The 19,642-nt window shown below is 38.8% G+C and overlaps 1 protein-coding gene across 1 annotated transcript; it reads right to left on the reverse strand.

The window, feature by feature from the left end:
- Window positions 1–51: 51 nt before the first annotated feature.
- LOC140149666 (uncharacterized) lies at window positions 52–19,641 on the reverse strand. Its single transcript, XM_072171745.1, has 11 exons — window positions 19,317–19,641; window positions 18,392–18,550; window positions 13,321–14,011; window positions 12,702–12,890; window positions 12,120–12,377; window positions 11,378–11,485; window positions 10,574–10,670; window positions 7,397–7,592; window positions 2,295–2,567; window positions 1,175–1,303; window positions 52–350 (listed from the first exon to the last, which is right to left on the reverse strand). Exons 1-11 carry the CDS (start codon window positions 19,639–19,641, stop codon window positions 52–54), a joined length of 2,724 nt encoding a protein of 907 aa, XP_072027846.1.
- Window position 19,642: the final 1 nt, after the last annotated feature.

Here is a 19,642-nt window from a genome sequence, read left to right on the forward strand (position 1 = left end):
TTGTGGTGGAGGGTGTGTGGGGTGGGGTGATCTTGCGCTTGAGGACAATGCCTAGGTATTACCTCCTAATTTATACACGTTTATTCTCCATTCTCCACCGCATACATTCTCACGATTTCCTCTACAAACCGAGCTACATTCCACATCTGGCCTTTTTTCATCTATATCAAATGCAGCTTTATAACCACACCAGCAATCTGTTGAGTTTTCAATTCCAGCATAGATCATATTTCGAAACCAGCAGAATCTGAGGCATCTACTTAATGTCATGGTCTCTGTAGAAGACAAGAAATCATCCGGTAGAATCCGACTGGCGTCATTGTCTTCGTAGCAACCAAGATGCATTGGTACTGAGGAAGAATCAAATTTAATATACGTTTGTTTTATAAAGATTGAAAACATTGATACGTTATCAGACAATGTCCAGTGTTGAGAGCCAGAAAGCCTTAACTCACATTCACCTGCTTCTGCTCCTACTAAATGAGCATAAAATCGCCAGGACACTATAATAGAAGATATATATTGTACAATGAGCCTTTTAACAAGCCTAAAACATTCGTCAAATCCTCTCCCATTATCTTAAAAATAAAATAAACTGAGCTCAAAAAGAAACTTATAATTTTTTACAACTTGTGAATCACAAGGTCATATTTTAAAATACTGTCAATCAAAATGAACCAAAATTACACACAGGATTACCTTAATACTCTACTCAAAACATATGTCAGTAACCAAGCAGTTGTCCGACACAACAGCAAATGCACTGTCATGGGATAGCTTCCTGGACTTCCTTCACTTTCACAGCCCAACATTTGGCACCCAGGACAAAAAATCTGTGAGAATGCACACAAGATCCTTGTACAGATGATAAAACGGTGCTGCTTTCTGCTTTTCATACACTTTTTTCATGAAACAGGGCTGGGCTGTGAATGTGGTCCAGGAAGCTGTCCCATGTCAGTTCATTTTGCTGTTGTGTCAGTTGGATAACTGCTTGGCATGTGTTAAGAGTAGAGTATTGAAGTAAATCTGTGTGTAATTTTGGTTCAATTTGATGGACAGGATTTCAAGAAATGACCTTGTGAAAAATTATAAGTTTCTTTTTTGAGCTCAGTTTATGTGTATATTCTGATTTATATATGGTATTCACATGGTAAATACATAAAATACTCCATACCTCCGCATGTGGTTCCATTTCCGACCATTCCATTGGGGCAAGGCCCACAGATAGGCTTAACAGACGGAGCAAGCTCATCAGTACAGGTTACTCCTGGATAACAAGGATTACTAGCGCAAGAGTCGAAATCTTTCAGAAAAAGTAACCAAAATCAAAAATGTCAGATATTATGGAAGGATAACTCGATTCATTGTATACACTGACTTAAACTTACTTCAAAATTAGATGTCTAATATTGTCTAAAACTCTCAGGTTAAATGTTGGTGGAAAATTATCTGAAATAGCTATTCATCCAGGTCCCACCATGAAAAACAGACTCACGTGTAGTTTAGTATGATTCATTAAAATAAATTGTAAATTGCTTAGAATGAAAATTAAAAGGAAATAATAGGCCTACACCAATTTGTGCTTCTTATAATGTATATATGCAGGCATATAATCGTAGGATGAGCTTTGATGATAGGAATCAATCTAAATAGATTGAAAAATAGATTGAAATGTATTTTTTGTTTTCACTCTAACTCTCTTTGTAGACTGATTTCACTATCTAATCAAGTGATACACTAATGTACTGCCAAATGACACGTGTTGCATATGTTTGGAATGAGATTTTGAACTGTTTTAGAGTGAAGATTTTCAATCTTTTTTTCAACTGGAAAGGATTTGTCCCTAATTTGGGACGGCAAAAGATTGAAAAACAATGAAAATCGATCCTTTTTACTGAAAATTCAATCGAAAAAGATTTGCCCCAAACTTCAATCGCTAAAAGATTGTAAAAGATTGAGAATCCCTCCTTTTGATTGAAAAAAAAGTTTGAAAAATTCAAATCACCCGACTGAATATACAGTCGAAAATGATTTGTCCCTAATTTGGGACAGTGAGATTGAAAATTCAATCTTTTTGATTGAATATTCAATCGGGCAATTTAAGATGTCAGGGAATGTGCTTTTCTCAAGTTGGCGAACCAAGGACGATAAAAACCTTCTCCAAGCTCAAGGTCGCTACCTGCGATCGTTCAATCGCGCAAGATTGTTCAGAGGGACGGTTTATACTATTCCGTTATTCATCGCTATGCGGAAATTACAATAATAAAAGAAGCACGAGAAGTGTTTATACGTACCGCATTCATATTCTATATGTAAGTACTTATCAGTACCAGAGCACGGATCACCAAAAACTTCACTGCTGGCGTTTATATTACAGCTTTGTTTACCATCACACACTTCTTGAACAATAGCCAGAGAATTATTAGCTGCGCAGCTCAACGTATTCATATTAGTCGTTGGACAGAGGGTGTACATTTGTCTTCCGTACATTGCAGAGGTTATTATGATACGTTCTTCGTTGTTACATGTTAAGCTAAATGTGTCACCCTCACAAACATACGGGATTTCTATGAAGAAAACAATATTGATAAATATGCAAACCAAATCATCTTGTTGAACTATACACGGCAAATTCCAAGAACACACTATTAAATATAAACGTAGTTTTACAGAGGCGGTATAACACGGGAAATTCACACATTCTGTAAATCTCTAGCACTTTACCTTCTTTTCCTTGTTGTAAAGCTACAGGTTAAAATCCTTATGAATTCTACGATCCCTTATCATCGGCCATTTTTGCAAATTTCCTAACAAATCTAGTGCCGGCTAAATAACCACAAAAGTTAATTAGCTGGCAGTAGATTTTATAGGAAATTGCGAAAATGGCCGTTGATTAATAGGGAATCCGTAGAATTAAGGATTTTAGCCTGTACTTTACAGAATTCTGTGTTATTTTCCCCGTTATTTTCCTTTACACATCTCTGTAAAACTACGACGTACATAGTTTTATAACATGTATCACCATGACATCGGACGCATCCACGCTAGCGTTCTGTACCATGCATCCGAAGTGTTCAAGATTATTCTGATTTCATGATTATACACCAAAGAATAATGACAAGTATTTTGGCAGATGATAAAATACAATGAATATATGGATAATTTTTTCAAAAGAGCATGACACAAATTTCTGATGTATTCTAAATCTATTACATTTTAACGCATCACATTGTGTTGTCAGGTGTTGAATTTGATTTATTGTTCAAATTTAGGCCTATGTAAAAGTTTAAAATGTCTTCAACCCTCACTTTTTTGTTCACTATTTCGAAGAAACCCTTCTCCAATTAGGCCTACTACTTTTTTATGTAACAAAATAAAATCACATGGTTTTTTTTGTAATCTAGTAAAGACGTTCAATAGAATCTACTTACGTGCATTTATATCCGGTGTGCAGTTTCCAATTACCTAAAGTAGAACAGGTTTGAAACGTTTTAGCTTAGTAGGCCTAGTAGTCAATTATTTGAGTGAGAGGGAGAGAAAGAGGAAGAGACAGGGAGCGAGAGGGAGAGAGATGGAAGAGGGGGGAGGTGAGAGGGGGTGAAATGGAGAGAGAAGAGAGAGACAGTTCATCAATCTTGTAGTCACTATGTACCGTAGAATTCCATGCCTTTGAATGAGTGGGGGATTTTTTGACGAAAGAGACGAGAGGCAGACACCCTCCACAAAAACATTAATTGGAATTTGAACAACTTTATTTCCTGATACAGGAGGCTGTACAAACATGTATCATTGTAAGACCAATCTATTGTAATGTTTTTTACTGTATCTGCCTTTCATCTCCTTTGTCAAAAATACTCATTTAGAAGCATAAAGAATTAAAGATACAAAAATACCTTACCTCTCCGTTTCTGTGAACGTGTGCGTAATCGTCATCGTCATTACATCGATCGTCTGCTTCCAAACAAACTTCAGAATTCATCTCACACACTCCCAAATTACGCGCGAAATTAAACGACAGACACCTCGGATCATGAAGGCAACTCGTAGCGCACCGAGACTGCGTTTTGACGTTGTTGTAAGTGCGAGTTTCACTGGTTAACATTCTCTTACCATGAACAACATGAAAATTTGCAGAACATTGATTGATTAAAGATGTTACCATGGGAATGAATGTGACAAAAAACACGAAATATGTGACACTGAAATTCATGAAATCTGTCATCCTCAGCTTTATTGCACCTGTTTTTGAAGACATCTTGTACATGTAGCACGAATCATAGAATGAACCTAATAACCATATCCATACAGAGAAGCAGTCTATAGTGTCCCAATAAAAACAAAATTAAGCGATCTCGTTGCTCTAACACCCGTTATGAAATCTTGAAACAAAGACAGATATAGATTTTATTACGTTCTATCCTGCCTATTTTATTAGAAACAATATTACGTCTATCCGACTCGTTTTAATTGTTCAGGTTTATTAAATATCTTCAACTCATGTTTATTCAATATCGGCACTTGCTAATACGAAACATAAATCAATATTAAATTCTCAGTCAACATGGTCAATCCGTTTTCATCGTTTTCCCTGTACAACAGATGATCGATCAATAAATTAAATCTTTAATAAATTCGTGTCTGCGCAAAAATTACTGACACATTTCGTTCATAATGTTCACGTAAAAAGTACACTGACTGCGCTCATAGAAAAATAGCGGGTTTTAATAGGGATCGGATATAGCAATGTTTAATAATTTGCCATAAAATTTGTATCACGATTTTATTTAAAAAAATGGGTTTCAATTGGGTTCTTTGTAGAACCAAAAATGGTTCTGTAGCCAAGACAAAGAACCTTAAGCTTGAAGAACCTTTAAGGAATCTTAAAGAAAGAACCCTCAAAGGGTTCTTAGTAGAACAGAAAAAAAGGTTTTTTATCCAAGAAAATGATTTTTTAGTACCAAAAAGGGTTAACACTGCGTTTTACTTTTCTTAACTTTGTGATGAGTCCCTGAATGAATCAATTAGAATGTCCCCAGGCCTATTTAAATCTTTAAGGTTCTTTATAGAACTTTTGAAGGTTCGTTTTAGAACCTTATTACTGCTTAGGGCTCTACATACAGGACAAAAAAAGGTTCTAAGTAGCACCTTTTTTTCTGAGAGTGTACATGTATTTGAATGGGGCTTCAACTTAGTCAATACTGTTGTTTTCTTCGTTTTTGCCCAATTTTGCATTTCAAAAATACCAAATTTCAATTTCAAACATATCCTTCAATTTTAAGCATTTTATAAACAATTTTTATTTTTTACACTTTCGCTGGGATCACTGAATTGGACTTTAAGTTGCTAATTATATAGACAGGGAAGTTTCTTGAAATTGCAGTAATTTTGTTGGACCTGAGAGCACATCAGACATATCGAATTGCATTCTGAATACCAGAAATGTCCTTCTGATATCAAATAATTTTGAATTTTTGAAATTCGCGATATATGCCTAATACAAATTTTATGGCAAATGATTAAAAATTGATATTTTTGAAATTTTACAGTCCGCGAAGTAAACTGTATAAATCTAATGACATGCTGTTAAAGTGTGGATAAAAAGCTGTCCATCGTATGAAAATTTTGATCTTTCGTAAAGAAACACCCAAAAAAATTAATATAAGTATTTTTTGGGAAAAATGTATATCTTCAATATGAAAAATCAAAATTTTCAATTGATGGTCAGCTTTTCATCCCAGCTACATACACTTTAAGTACATGTTATTGTACTGTTAAATATCAAAAATTTTAAGAGAACACATTATCGCCCCTCTCCTCCCCTCCCATCTCCTCTCCTCTCCTCTTCTCCCCTCTACTCTCTTTTCCTTTCTCGTTTCGTTTCGTTTCGTATCTTGAAACAACATGCAGAAGGCGTCCTGAAATGTGATGTCATAGGTCAACTCATCTATAATAGGCATACACCTAGTTTGAAAAGCACATGAAACTCCAGATTGGTTTATGATTTTTTGAACAAAAATATATTTGCAAACTTCTAAAAATAATGACGCAATCACAACATTAATTTTGTATTTGAACGGTTTTTTATTTTTATGTCAGTTGTCTTTTAAATTTTATTTTGTAAAATGTTCATAGTACTGATACTAAGAAAATATACATTATCGGTATAAAAAGAATTCACATCGATAAAACCACCAAAATATCAGGAAATATATTGCACCATTTAAGAGCCAGAATACGCTATCCGGGCATGGTTAGTGTGGATTAAATGTCGAGTGTGCCACAATTCCTGCTATGTGATGTCTTAATAATATTGTAAAAAACTTCAGAATTTTGTTTTTGTCAGTTATTTAATGCACATACTCTACGGATCAATCCATTTAAATTAAATTCTTTCACTCAAACAAGGCTTTTAAAATGCCAACACTCTGCAATTATCTTCATTCATTCATTCATTCAATTATTTCATTGTCACAGCTCATTCATCCAATCATAAACCCATCACTTTTCTCGCTCGTTCATTCCTCCGCCAACTCACTCACTCACTCACTCACTCACTCACTCACTCACTCACTCACTCACTCACTCACTCACTCACACCCCCACTCACTCACTCACTCACTCACTCACTCACTCACGCAATCACGCAATCACTCAATCACTCACACAATCACTCACGCAATCACTCACTCACGCAATCACGCAATCACTCACTCACGCAATCACTCACTCACGCAATCACCCCACGCGCCACACCCCACCCAACCCCCATTCATTCAAACAGGTATACGCATACTTACTTCGGACTGCGAATTTCAGTACAAGACGCACCTGGAAATGGTAAAATCGTCTTCTACATTAAGCCCCGCATGGAGGGTGTCTGCTTGGATCAAGCAGAGAGTTATCATCCGTCAGGCAAAGATTCAACAATGTCAATATCCATCTCATACACGCATCTCACTCATCCTTGTACACACAACATTCATAACTGCATACATTCTAAAGCTCACACACCTTACATACGCTCTTATTACTTTCATTCTTTCACATTTTATTACTAATAATAGTTTATGACTTAGTTAAAATATATGGCTAGTGCATTTTGTTCGGATATCACTTAGCTTATTCATTATACTATATAATTACTTGTATACCATCTTTTACAATGTCTTTCTGGGAATCCGAGTCAAAAATATAAATGTTAACTATTTCTTAAATAAGATTAATTAAATAAAATAGTATATTTGCACCACAAATATTCCATTTTTGTCCACCACAAGATGACAATAATTTGAAGACCCCAAAATATACCCTGTCCGATCCAGCAATTAAAGTATTCATGATTATCAGTAAACCTGCTAATGCTACTGCATAGTCAATACCACTCTCTATTCCTAACTTTCTTGATCTCGTGTTCCTGGTCGCAAAGAATTAGATCGCATGGGTGGTCGACGGGGATTCGGAGGCCTTTCTGGAATCTGAACCTCCTCTTCGTCGTCGTCTTCGTCGTCTTCAACACCTTCGTCCTCGCCTGCTTCATCTAGTTCGGCATCGGATTCCTCCTCCTCTATATCTGCAGCAGCTTCTTCGGCAGCCTTCGATTCAAATAAATGACAATAGTAAGTACAAGCGGTCACCCGGCTTTCGCGGTTCGTAAATGAATGCAATTTGCAAAATGCATCACCACCCTCCCGAGTTTTTATTAAGAACAATAATTTTACCAATTGCCAAATCTATTAACGATTGATCAGTTGTTTCATTTAATTCATTTTAATCAGTTTCTTGTTCCTTGTCTCCCGTCTCCCCGCATCTCATGATTTCCTCTGTTCCTGCTGTAGCTCACATTCCTCTCTTAACCTCGGCCCTTTTTTTTTACCTGTCCCCCTCTGGCTCTAGTACTTCTTTCCCATCAACTGCTATAAATAAATATGTGAATGTGATTTCAAACATAAAATATAGATTTATAACGGCTATGAATTTAAATTATGTTTCGAGGATTGTTAAGAGCCAGTCTCCCTTATTATGTACATAAATAGGGTTGTGATACAAAAAAGAAAAGAAAGAATTTTCTCTAAAAAATAATGTTGGTACATATTAACACCAACAACGCACATGTACAATATGAGCCCAGACAAACAAGTACCTAGACCTATGACTTTGGTTCGCGTAGTGAAGCCGACACTGCTTAGAAACGACTTTGACCCGGACGCATACCCGGACGCAAGCAAGCAAACATGTTCGCGTCTACGGAACATTATTGCATTTGACGCGAGCGATAATGGCGCAACAATCACGCAAACGAGCGCGTTCTCTCCAGACATGAACGCTTATTTCTCCGCGTCCGACCACCCGACCAAAATCACCTTGGATACGTGGCTTCACCTCCCGCTGTGGTAAGGGATGGGCAGTAATAGGTCTAGGTGGTATGTCTATGAACAGACGATGGTGGACTACATTATTCAATGTGGCAATAGCCAAAAGCGTAAACAAAACAGACAATATGACGGCAACACTGCCTGCACGATGGACGCAATTATTTTTTCCCGGAGCCAAGATCCGTTTTGAGCTGTATTGGCCGGGTGGCCCCATTACAGAAAAAAAATGCACAAAATATATTTCCCAGTGCAATGTATACATTTTCACATGAAAATAAATAATTTTAAATTCAAAGAAAAAAGAAGAAGAAAATTTTTTAATCATCTCCGGGGATGGGAATCGATCTCGGGACCCTTTGCGTGGAAGGCGAGCTCAGTAACCACTACACCACGTAAACTTATTGATACACACAGCGGAAATTTTCAGTATATATCGTAACATATCGTGCGTTATTCATACAAAAAAAATAAAAAAAACAGTACTTACAATGAGGTTCACTGGCGAACCTCAACGGATTTAGACTGATAAAATAGTGCTTAATAACATACGTACAGTTTTGGAATAATTTGAGACATTTTTGTGTTTACGTGTAAAACCAATAACGACGTCAAAATTCAGCCAATCTTGGCCGGCCCCCCCTGTCTATGAATATGAGCGTGCACAGCGCTCTCGTTCAGCTTAAAAAAGTTCCAAAAAAATTTCAGCCTCTCTGAGCCTTACTTGCAAAATGGTAAACTTTGGAGGTGCGTAACATCATGCGCCATCATTATTTTTTTTGAAGCGCCAAATGGTTACATTACAAAAATTGGGATCCAATGATTTGATGACAAGCGTCCTCGTGCAAACTTCAAAGCATCATAACGGGCTGCGACATCAAGATCCCAAAATTATTTTAAAGAGAAAATTCTATTTTTTTTTTTTTTGCAAATCTGTACAAGAGAGACTGGCTCTTGAATTATATCGCCAACCCATGGCACCCACGCATTCTTCTTATTCATTTTGATATTCCCGATTTTATTCTACACGGTTTCTTTACTCAACATGTTCAATTTTGATTGACAAATTTTCATTTTAATTTGGCACAATTAATGCGTAAATACGCGCGAAAACCAATGCAACACGCGGTCGTCGCAAACAGACACTCGATAGCTACTGTCGTTTTATCTTTTCTGTTTCGGGAGCTCTATTGTTCAGAAACGAAAACGCAAGGGATTATGTGAGTTGATCTGTTCCTTGAATTCATTGTTAAGTTTGAAGTACCAATCAGCTTAATTCAATAGAGGTGGATGCCTGTTGTTAATAAAGGCTGGATAAGACAAGATTATGGAACACCTACAGTGTGTGGAAGACCGGTGTTTTAGTGATCTAGTGCCCCTTTCGCTGGTCAATGAATGACAAATAATATACGTTTAAAATAGATTTGAGTCTGGGAATTTGGCCTCAAGCAATTATCAGATTACCAATTTAGAAACCCAATTAGTTTCACTTCAACGCACTTCTTTGTTTTTGCATATTACCAAGTTTTAAGGTGTATTTGGGACGAAAATAATTCCCCGTTTCATCTCTACAAAATTATATGACCGTTTTTTGCGCGATTGCACGAACAAGTATACGTGATTCTTGGCAACACTGATTACTAGTGATTAATGAATAGTTCTACGCTGGGCTATTTTCACAAGCCACTCCCACCTTTGCGGAAGTACCTATACACCCAACGCAAGTCAATTGAAGCCGTACAATTTATCGCGAATTTACGTAATATTTAGACACTTTTTTTGTCTAGATAAGCACTAACCCTCTCATCTCACATTTGCATGTCAAAAATTAACATAACTCCCGAAACCGAAAACTGAATTGATCTTCGTTCAACTTTTCTGTAGGCAACAAAAGACTAGTACCATGCTAATGCTAACACTTCAAAATAACAATGAGATCCGAAACCGAAAACTGAAACCGAAACCGAAACCGAAAAGATAAAACGACGGTCAGTAACCGTACAGTATAATTTGGAGCCTGGATAATGTATTTTAGTCTGTTTTTGCTCATTTTTGGACAATCGCTAAGATTTAAAAAAAAATTGAGGTGAATATGCAACGTAACTTGGTGTATGATTTGCTTTGCAAAAATGCAATTTGCAATTGCATCACCACTGTTTGAGTTTTTATCACAAAAAGTGTTCCAACTAGGTAACATGCGGTACATCCACCTGGCTTGGTGTGAGAAGGGAGTGGCATGTAATCATGGTACATTGATTGGGACATGAATCTGGTGCAAACATAATGGTGATCGAGACCTTCCTACAGTGTGATTAAGAAAGAATCATTCATGGCGAGATACGCTTTCAGAACATTTGAGTAAAACTTAACCCACATAATGAACAACCCTTTTGCTGAGCAAAACATTACCCTTTTGTTGAGGGTTCATGTCATAAATCCGCCAGTGCATCGGTTTATCACGTCTATAGTGCCAACTATGCATAAAAATTGTACAAAATCGGTAATAATGGAAAATTCATACAATACGTACACATAGCATAGCCTAAATATAACTCTTCTTGACTAGAACGGGGGGTGGGGTATGTGTGTGGGTGGGGGTGTGTTTGCAGGGGAAGTGGGGTTGTATGGGCGTGTGAAAATAGAAGCATGTAGTGCTCAAGGCACCACAAATCTGGGGATGGCTCCAGACCTTTGTAAACACTGCATGGATCTGTATACTTAGAACTCCAGTCGAGCAAAGAGGATTCCAAAGCTTTCTATCTCACATGTCTACAGTCTCATAATGCATACGTCATGCGTCATCTGTGTTTACACATAATACATACCTGTTCCTGATGCTGCTGTTCTTCTGGAGCTGCTTGCTGTACTTGAGCATCGCGCCGCTGCTGTGCGGCCACTTCCGCTGCTCTCCTAGCGTGTCTCTCCCGTGCCTCATCCGTCTGCCGCAATGCTTGCATGGCCTGTTCCAAGTTGTTTGGATTCGCGGATTGTTGTTGTGTCATTGAGGCGGCAGACCGCGATCACGGGGCCAGCAGAAATCGGAGATATTGGGCACTCCCGCCATGACCCCAATGCTCAGAGCACTGCGATAGACATTCATGTCGGCGGCATCGTACCTTTTCGCAAATAAAACAGACGATGTATTTTTTAAATATAAAAACGATTTATGATTATTAAATCCATAAGCTCGTCAACATTACACATTCTGAATGTGAGCTTAATGAATACTTTCCATCAGAACGTAGGCATTTTGCCGAGATTCGACGATAAGTCAGGGGTGCGTTAACGAACTCAAAAATAGTGCAAAAAGCGAGCGAACATAAAAGGAAGTGAGGCGCCAGGTCCGAACGCTGTACCGGCGTCAGCTGAATTCAAGCACACACAGAAAGTATAGGCACGGAACGTTCCAATCTATGTATTAAAGCTTCTATGGGTTGCCCTCCCAAATACATATCCTTTAGCAGGTAATTGAGACATGTATTTTGAATCATGCAGCTCCCCAAGTAGAATGCAGAATCTGAAAGCAGATAGGGCCTACTGATGAGTACTGTGCTTTCGAGATGCTTTTGGAGATGCGCTGAATGAAAGGCACAATGATGTCAAAGAAAGTAAACCTGCATGATTGGAACACAAAAAGTTAACTGCTAAGACGATTTGGTTAATCGCCTTTTTACCTAAAAACTTTTTGTGCTCCAAACAATCGATAAAATGTGCTCTTTACTCCCGACGGAGCGAGTCTATTCAACATACCATTCTTCATTATCAGGATCATAACACTCTACGTTGTAGATGGTCGTGATACCATTGAACCCCCCTATGACAAATATCATATCATCCAGTACGGCCACGCCAAAGTTGCTGCGATGAATGTACATGCTAGGACACGGAGTCCAAGACAAGCTACTTGATGCCCATCGCTCCATAGTGTTGAGTCGGGTAAGACCGTTGAAGCCACCGACTGCGTAGACGGAATCACGGAATCCCACACATCCGACACCACTACGACGGCTGCACAGAAGTAAAAATTGTGAAGTAGTACAAAATTTTGTCTCACACAAAGTTAAAATATTGTTTAGGCTTAAATTCGAAAAGATAACTTGGGGTTTTGTCATTTGTAAGGCATATTATACCGCTTGCCGCTGCGACAAGTAGCATGACGTATCAGCCAATGACAAGCCTTGATTCTGTCGGGGTGTCACGCCGCTCAGCGGCAAGCGGCATGATGATGATAGTATGAAACCAGCATTATGTGGATGATTTCCTTTTTTGTGTCTGCTTGTCACAAATACGAATCTAGCTAAAACGATACATTGAAAGTGATGTATATCGTACCTGTTCATACGTGGCAGATCTCTCCACTCTCCCACCTCCGGATCATACATCTCGCAGGTGCTGAGACATTCGTTACCGTTGAAGCCACCGACAATAACCAGACGCCCGTTGTTATTGCAAGCTGAAGCGTCACTACGGTGATGATTCATCTGCCGAATCATTGTCCATTGGTTTTCATGAGGGTCATACCTGATGGATAGAAACAAGAATGGGGGGAAATGTCGATTTGAGACCAAATGTTGATTTCAGCAAAATATGAATAATGTATAAAGAGCAAATTACAGAATATGTGATAGGTGTGGAAGATAAAACTCACCAGAAGGTTGGTGATCCACGGACCCTTCACAACATAACAACAACAATAAAAGAATAACCAATATTCAATATAAAAATAAAGCTTTCTAAACGAAATGTTATTTATATAAAACAGAACAAAAGACAAGACAAAACAACGGGACAAAGCCGGACTGGACAGGCAGGGAAGGACGGAGCCGGCAAGATCATTTCAAGCAGGAAAAAAAAGAAGAGACATGGCAATTGAAGTTCAAAATTTGAACTCGGGAATTTTGCCGCGGCGTAAGAACGATGGTGGAATATAGGGGAAAAGGTCTATGCTTACCTCTCAACTGTGCGCAATCGAGTATGACCATCAAAGCCACCCATTGCGTAAATGCACCCTCCAAGTACCGCTACGCTTACGTAACATCGTCGAGAATGCATCGGCGCCACGTCATCCCATCTCTTCGTCTGCGGATCGAAACTTCTCACGCTGTTGAAGTACTGATTACTATCAAAACCTCCAATGCAATATAATCTACCATTTAGAACAGCAACTCCCATGTAGGCTCTAGGTCTGTTATTTTCCGTATCAATTATCGTCCACCTATCTGCCCGCGTGTCGTAGCACTCGAGAGCGCTAGTCGGACTGCCCCCGCTCCACCCTCCCACAGCAAAGAGGAGACGATAAGGTTCTCGTGGACGCGACACGACTTGACTTGGCCCGCAAAGAGAATCGACCGCTTCAAAGTTATACGTGTAGTTCAGCGTCTGCACAATAAGTGATCTACATTCTTCGTTGTCTTTGACGTACTCGTGACTCTTGATGTTGTTCATGAAGAAGTCTGTGTTGGTCATTCCAAGACGAATGCTCAGTAGGATCCGATAGATGTACTGTTTTCTGTCTTTTTCCTTGTGTTTGATCCATCTGGTGACGGCCTCAAATACAAATTCTTCCATCTTGACGTTGAGACCATCCTCGCTGATTATCTCTATCAACTCATCAATGGTAAGAGATAAGAACTCATCCAGATCTGAAATTGGAAGACGGGTGACATTATAATATTCAGGCCCGTAGCCGAAAATCGAAAATCTCTAGCCATCTTAGTATAAATAGGCTAATGTTGTGACTATGAATGAAAGTGAAAAGGCTCCGTCAGTTTCAAGCCAAATGTCGCCAAATTCATACGGGAGATCGGGGAATATACGGGAATGTCATGTTATTAATTTGGTTGAAAATGGTCAAGAATTGGCCTCAAAATCAGTGAAAATGTGGTCCGTTGCTATCCTAGGTAAACAAAAAAAAAGGAGTCAGTTACTAAGCTAGCCCTGCGCGTCGCACGGGCGTATCTAATGCCAAGCCGCTCGCGTAGCGCAGCGATACCGCGCGGGTAACGCAGCACTACGCCATGACACGCGTAAACGACGCAGAGTCACGTAATGAATGATATTACGGGTGAACGACCGTAGCGTAGGCCTAATAAATACGGGAAAAAGATGTGTGTTAAAAAGTACAAACAACATGAAGAGGTAGCCCTACTTTAAATAAAAAAGAAAACAAAATGAGGAAAAACAGGCTGTACGAGTATGTGAAAAGAAAGAAACTCTTTAGGAAATGTAAGAAAAAAAATCTTTAATAAGATCAGGAAATTTAAATAAAAAAGCTATTAAAACTGAGGACAGAATTAAATAAAATGAAAACGGGAAATCACGTAGTTATGCAGCAAATAAAAAAAGAAGGTAAAAGGGAAATGTAAGAAAGGACAGATTTAGAAAAAAAAACCATGGTAACAGAAAATCGCAAGTTTAGCAGCAGAATTTTTTTTAAATGGAACAAAATTGGCCCATGTAGAAGAAACTAAAAAAGAAAGAAAGAAGTTAAAATGGAAACGTAGGTTTAAGGAGTTCAGATAAATAAAATTTACCTTTTCAATGATCCACCTGTTCAGTAATTCCTCCTGTTTTAGTGAACGCTCCCGCAAGTTAATCACCTAGCGGGGACCCGCGCGTAGCGCGGGTGTCCCGCTAGTCTTACTATAAATAGGGGAATGTTGTATCTATGTATGTATCTATGTGACTCTTATATTATTTATCATACCACTAAGGTCAACATCAAAGAACACCGCTAACCTGATATATTTTCGTATCTAGTCAGTGAGTGCGTATTTTACGCTTTATATCTAGTCAGTGAGAGCGTATTTCGCAAGGCCGATACGCGTGTACGGCGATGTACGCGTATAAAGGCGAATCGCGTAAACCGGGCGCGTAAAATGCACGCAACCTGTAATACGCGGAACAGTCATCTATTTTTTGTAATATTTTTCCTATTTAGCAGGAATTAAAATGTTTAAAAACGTAATTATTTCAATATTTAGAATGACTTAGTGGTATGATAAATTCGTTATTAGGTTCAGCGTCGGTATGGTACGGGAAATTATCGTGCGCTCAGTGTCATACTGGGTTCAGCCTTCGGCTTCACCCAGTATGACACTTCGCGCACGATAATTTCCCGTACCATACCTTCGCTTCACCTAATAACTAATAGTATCTATGTATGTATGTATCTATCTATGTATGCCTATAAAGGCTCCGTCAGTTTCAATCCAAATGTCGCCAAATTCATACGGGAGATCGATGAATATACGGGGACGTGTTTAAACTTTATTTGGTTGAAAACGGTCAAGAATTGGCTGCAAAAACAGTGAAAATATGGGTAAAAACGGGTTTTTGTTATGAAAATCGGTTGTCAGCCTACGCGTCACTGCAGCTGGCCGGCAGCGCGTCGGCGCCTCGTGCGTAATGCGCACTACGCCAATGGGCGCGTAAACGGCACAGAGCCACGCGACTGCGAGCCAGAGACCAGTGGACATGATATTGATAATACGGAAAGAAGGAAAAATAAAGGACAAAAAGGTACATGGACGGGTCACGGGATTATGATAACGGGTGAACACGTCCGCAGACACGCTATGAGAGGACGTAATAAATACGGGAAAAAGATGTTTGTTGTATAAACAACATGAAGCGGTACTATAAAGAAAAATAAAATTAAAATGAGGACAAAAAAGTACGAGTAATAGGCCAACGGGTTAAAGTAACTAAATGAAACGGGAACGAAACAAAGAAGGAAAGAAACTAATCAGGAAATGTAAGAAAAAAAAAGCTAAAATAATGAGAACAGAATTAAATGAAAAACATGGAAACGGGAAATCACAAGCAGCAAATAAACAAAGAAGCTAAAGGGAAAGGACAGACTTAGAAAATAATGGGAACGAGGTTTAAATAAATAACATGGAAACGGAAAATCACAAGCTAAGCAAAAGAAACTAAAAAAGAAAGTGTAAGAAGAGACAGGTTTAGAAAAATAAAATGTACCTTTTCAATGATTCTACCTGTTCAGTAATTATTCCTGTTATGGTGAACGCTCCCATCTAGCGGGGACCCGCGCGAAGCGCGGGTATCCCGCTAGTAAAACTAAAAAGTGGACCTTTCCCCGATTTAGGGAGTGAGTCGAACCTCCGCAACCCATGGCGTACTGGTATGGGCCTATCATAATACTATTTACAGAGTGTCCGTCCGTCCGTCCGTCCGTCCGTCCGCGCGCTATCGCGTCGCGCATAGCGCTTTCGCTGAGTCCGCGCGCTATTGCGTCGAGCGGATCGCTTGCGCTGAGTCCGCGCGCTATCGCGTGCACGCGGATCGCTTTCGCTGAGTAGCAACGGGTAGCAGTGTGTGCAACTGAAAGCATTAGGCCTAACAGTGTGACTACCAGGTGCATCTCATCGGACCAATAGGCCTATTTCAATACGGAACGAGTGCATAGGCCTATTTCAGTAGAACATGACTATTTCCGTGGTCCTCCAAAATGGTTAACATTAAAATAATCAGTTATGGTAAGGCATTATAACCCGTTATATTAGGCGTTATTGCGTTTACTAATTTCGGGGTATTTTCGGGATCCTCCTTGGAAGACGTAGGCCTAGGCCTATATCATAGTAGTCAAAAAGGTCAGGGCAGGTATATTGGTATTAGAGATAGGCCTATTACAAGAACTGCCCGATCCGAGAACCGCGAAATCTAGTTTATAATAATATCATCAGTAAATACAAATGATTATAATGAACTAGATTTCGCGGTTCTCGGGTTGGGCGGTTCTCGTGATAGGCCTATCTCTAATTACCCAACGCCCGTTACCTATAATACTTGTCCTGACCTTTCAAACTACTATACGATTATATCTCTCAATGATTAAGACACAACTATCGACTCTGTTTTGTAGCTATGACGCTTACTTCGGAACCTATTTAATCTGAAAACCCATCGTTCGCCTCTTCCAAACCCTGTCCTGCAACCACATCGGAGGACCCAAAAATACCCCGAAATTTTAGTAGTGTCTGGATGTAGGCCGTCAATTCAATCGGGAGAAATGTGAACGCAAACGGGTATGTTAATCATGTCTTTAAAATAGGCCTATTGGTCCGATGAGATGCACCTGTTAGTCACTGTAATGCTTTCCGATGCTCGCATTGCGCCCGTCGGTACTCCGCAGCACTACGCGATAGCGCACCGCGCACACGCGATACGCACCGCGCGCTCGCGTTATACGCACCGCGAGCACGCGTTAGCGAGCCACGCGCACGCGATAGCGCGCGGACAGAGGACGGACACGCCATAATTAGTATTAAGATAACGTATGAGATGTCACTCCGGTATGACTGACGAATTTGCCAAAAAACAAAGGCATTGTAAAAACAAACAAAAAATAGACTTTTGTTATAGTGATTAACTTTTGTGAACTTACATACGTCGATTACTAAAGAATTTGAATTTTTGTAACAAATTCTTGTATTTTTTTCACGCCCTTTTAAGGTGTAGGGATAACATAGTTTGAAGACAATAATAAAAAAAAAATTGTTATCAGCATTTGGATTTATAAAATACAGAGTAAATTGAGGGATAATCATTTTAGATACAAGGTTACAACCAAAAAGATTATTGAGTGTCCAAACTCCGTCATGTTTGCGTTATGCATGCACAAAATAACACAATGGTGATATTTTCAGTATTGCTATCTTCAGTAGATAGCTTGATATTAAAATCGTAAGAAGTAAACAAAGCGATGTAAAATACATCAAAATGACAATTTTGTTCTTCAAAACATTTATACAAAAGTGCGAGGTATATATAATTATCCTATAATCAAAATTTGTTCAATTTTCTATAACACCTACAGCAATGGTAATATTATAGCGAAGCCTATTATAGGTCTTAGGAAGTGTGTAAACGTGCTGCTTATGTTTGTTTATTTTTGCTGTTAATAACATGTTAGTAGCAAAATACTCTCGTCTTTTATAACACATTGGGACCTTGCAAAGTGAAATGAAATGCAATTAGGTCCCAAATGCCTGACATACCATTGCCCGACGTTATACTCTCGAAGTGAATCAGAACAAATCGGAAGGCACTTTCTTGAAGACGGAAACAAAAGTAGGATCGGGCAAATCTCCAGATACCGATGGAATTATCTGATGTTAGGTGTTCCGTGAGAAACTGACAACACATGTCAACCAAACCTGTAAACCAAAACGCGTGTAAATGATATTATTCAATAAGTGAATACTTTTCTTATTTATTCTCAACAGGACAAGTTTCAAAAATGTATGACACACCTGCAGCTGGTTTCTTTTTTTCCCCTTCTTCAAAATAGCCTGAATGGAAGCTAATAAAAATTCACATGAAATTAAAATTGAAATTTAATTTATAGGCCTACCACACAAATAGAGAGGCCTGCTCTGACAAGAAAAAAAGAAGAAGAAATAATGGCTAATAGTAATAGGCCTACGAGAAAAAGGAGAGGAGCTGACCCGACCATCTAAAGACTCGGTATCTTTCGCGTAATACGCTTGCGTTTTACAGTGCGTTTGGCCGCTATCATCTGCGTGACAGCGACGACACGCGCTTCATACTAATTCTGTACAATCCAAAATGGTGAATTTCCTAGAAAATGGGGCAATTTTTGGATGAAATTTTCGGCATTTCATGTTTTTCAAATTTATTCGAATAAGTTCGTTGTGGCGGAAGTAGGCTATGAGCTTAATTTATGAGGCTTGCTTTTCGGACAAAAAAATAACAAATTTCAGCGGAAAAGTGATATAAAAGTTGTTTTCCCCGAAAAGATGTCTTAACTTTACTTTTCCATGTTTAAAAAGTAGAATCCCCCTACCCATTATAGCATGATAGCTGTTCAATAAATCTGAACTTTGTTCGTGAACTGATTAACTATTCCACAGAACGAAATAATTTAATTTCTTATCTTAATATATATTATTTTATCCTTACCAGGCACGTTAAACTGATCGGCCAGTGGCAGTATCTTCTCGACATTTTCACTCGTAACTTTGACTTCACGTGTGTAAGCATAGTCTAGCAAAAGGCTGAAAAGTTGTGGGTCTACTTCTGGTATTTGAACAGTCGCTTCTTTTGTCTCATTCATGCCATTTGTGAACAATGCTCGGAAGTAAGGACTGCATGCTGCAAGAATGTTTCTGTGTGCTGGAAATTCTTGACCATCTGCCTTCAAAGTAACATCACAAAGTTGACGATTTTTTTGCAATTCATCAAAAACGTTGAATGCTTTTTGACTTCTCGTTGATCGTACATCCATA

This window comes from Amphiura filiformis, chromosome 4 (assembly GCF_039555335.1).
Source record: "Amphiura filiformis chromosome 4, Afil_fr2py, whole genome shotgun sequence".
Taxonomy (NCBI): domain Eukaryota; kingdom Metazoa; phylum Echinodermata; class Ophiuroidea; order Amphilepidida; family Amphiuridae; genus Amphiura; species Amphiura filiformis.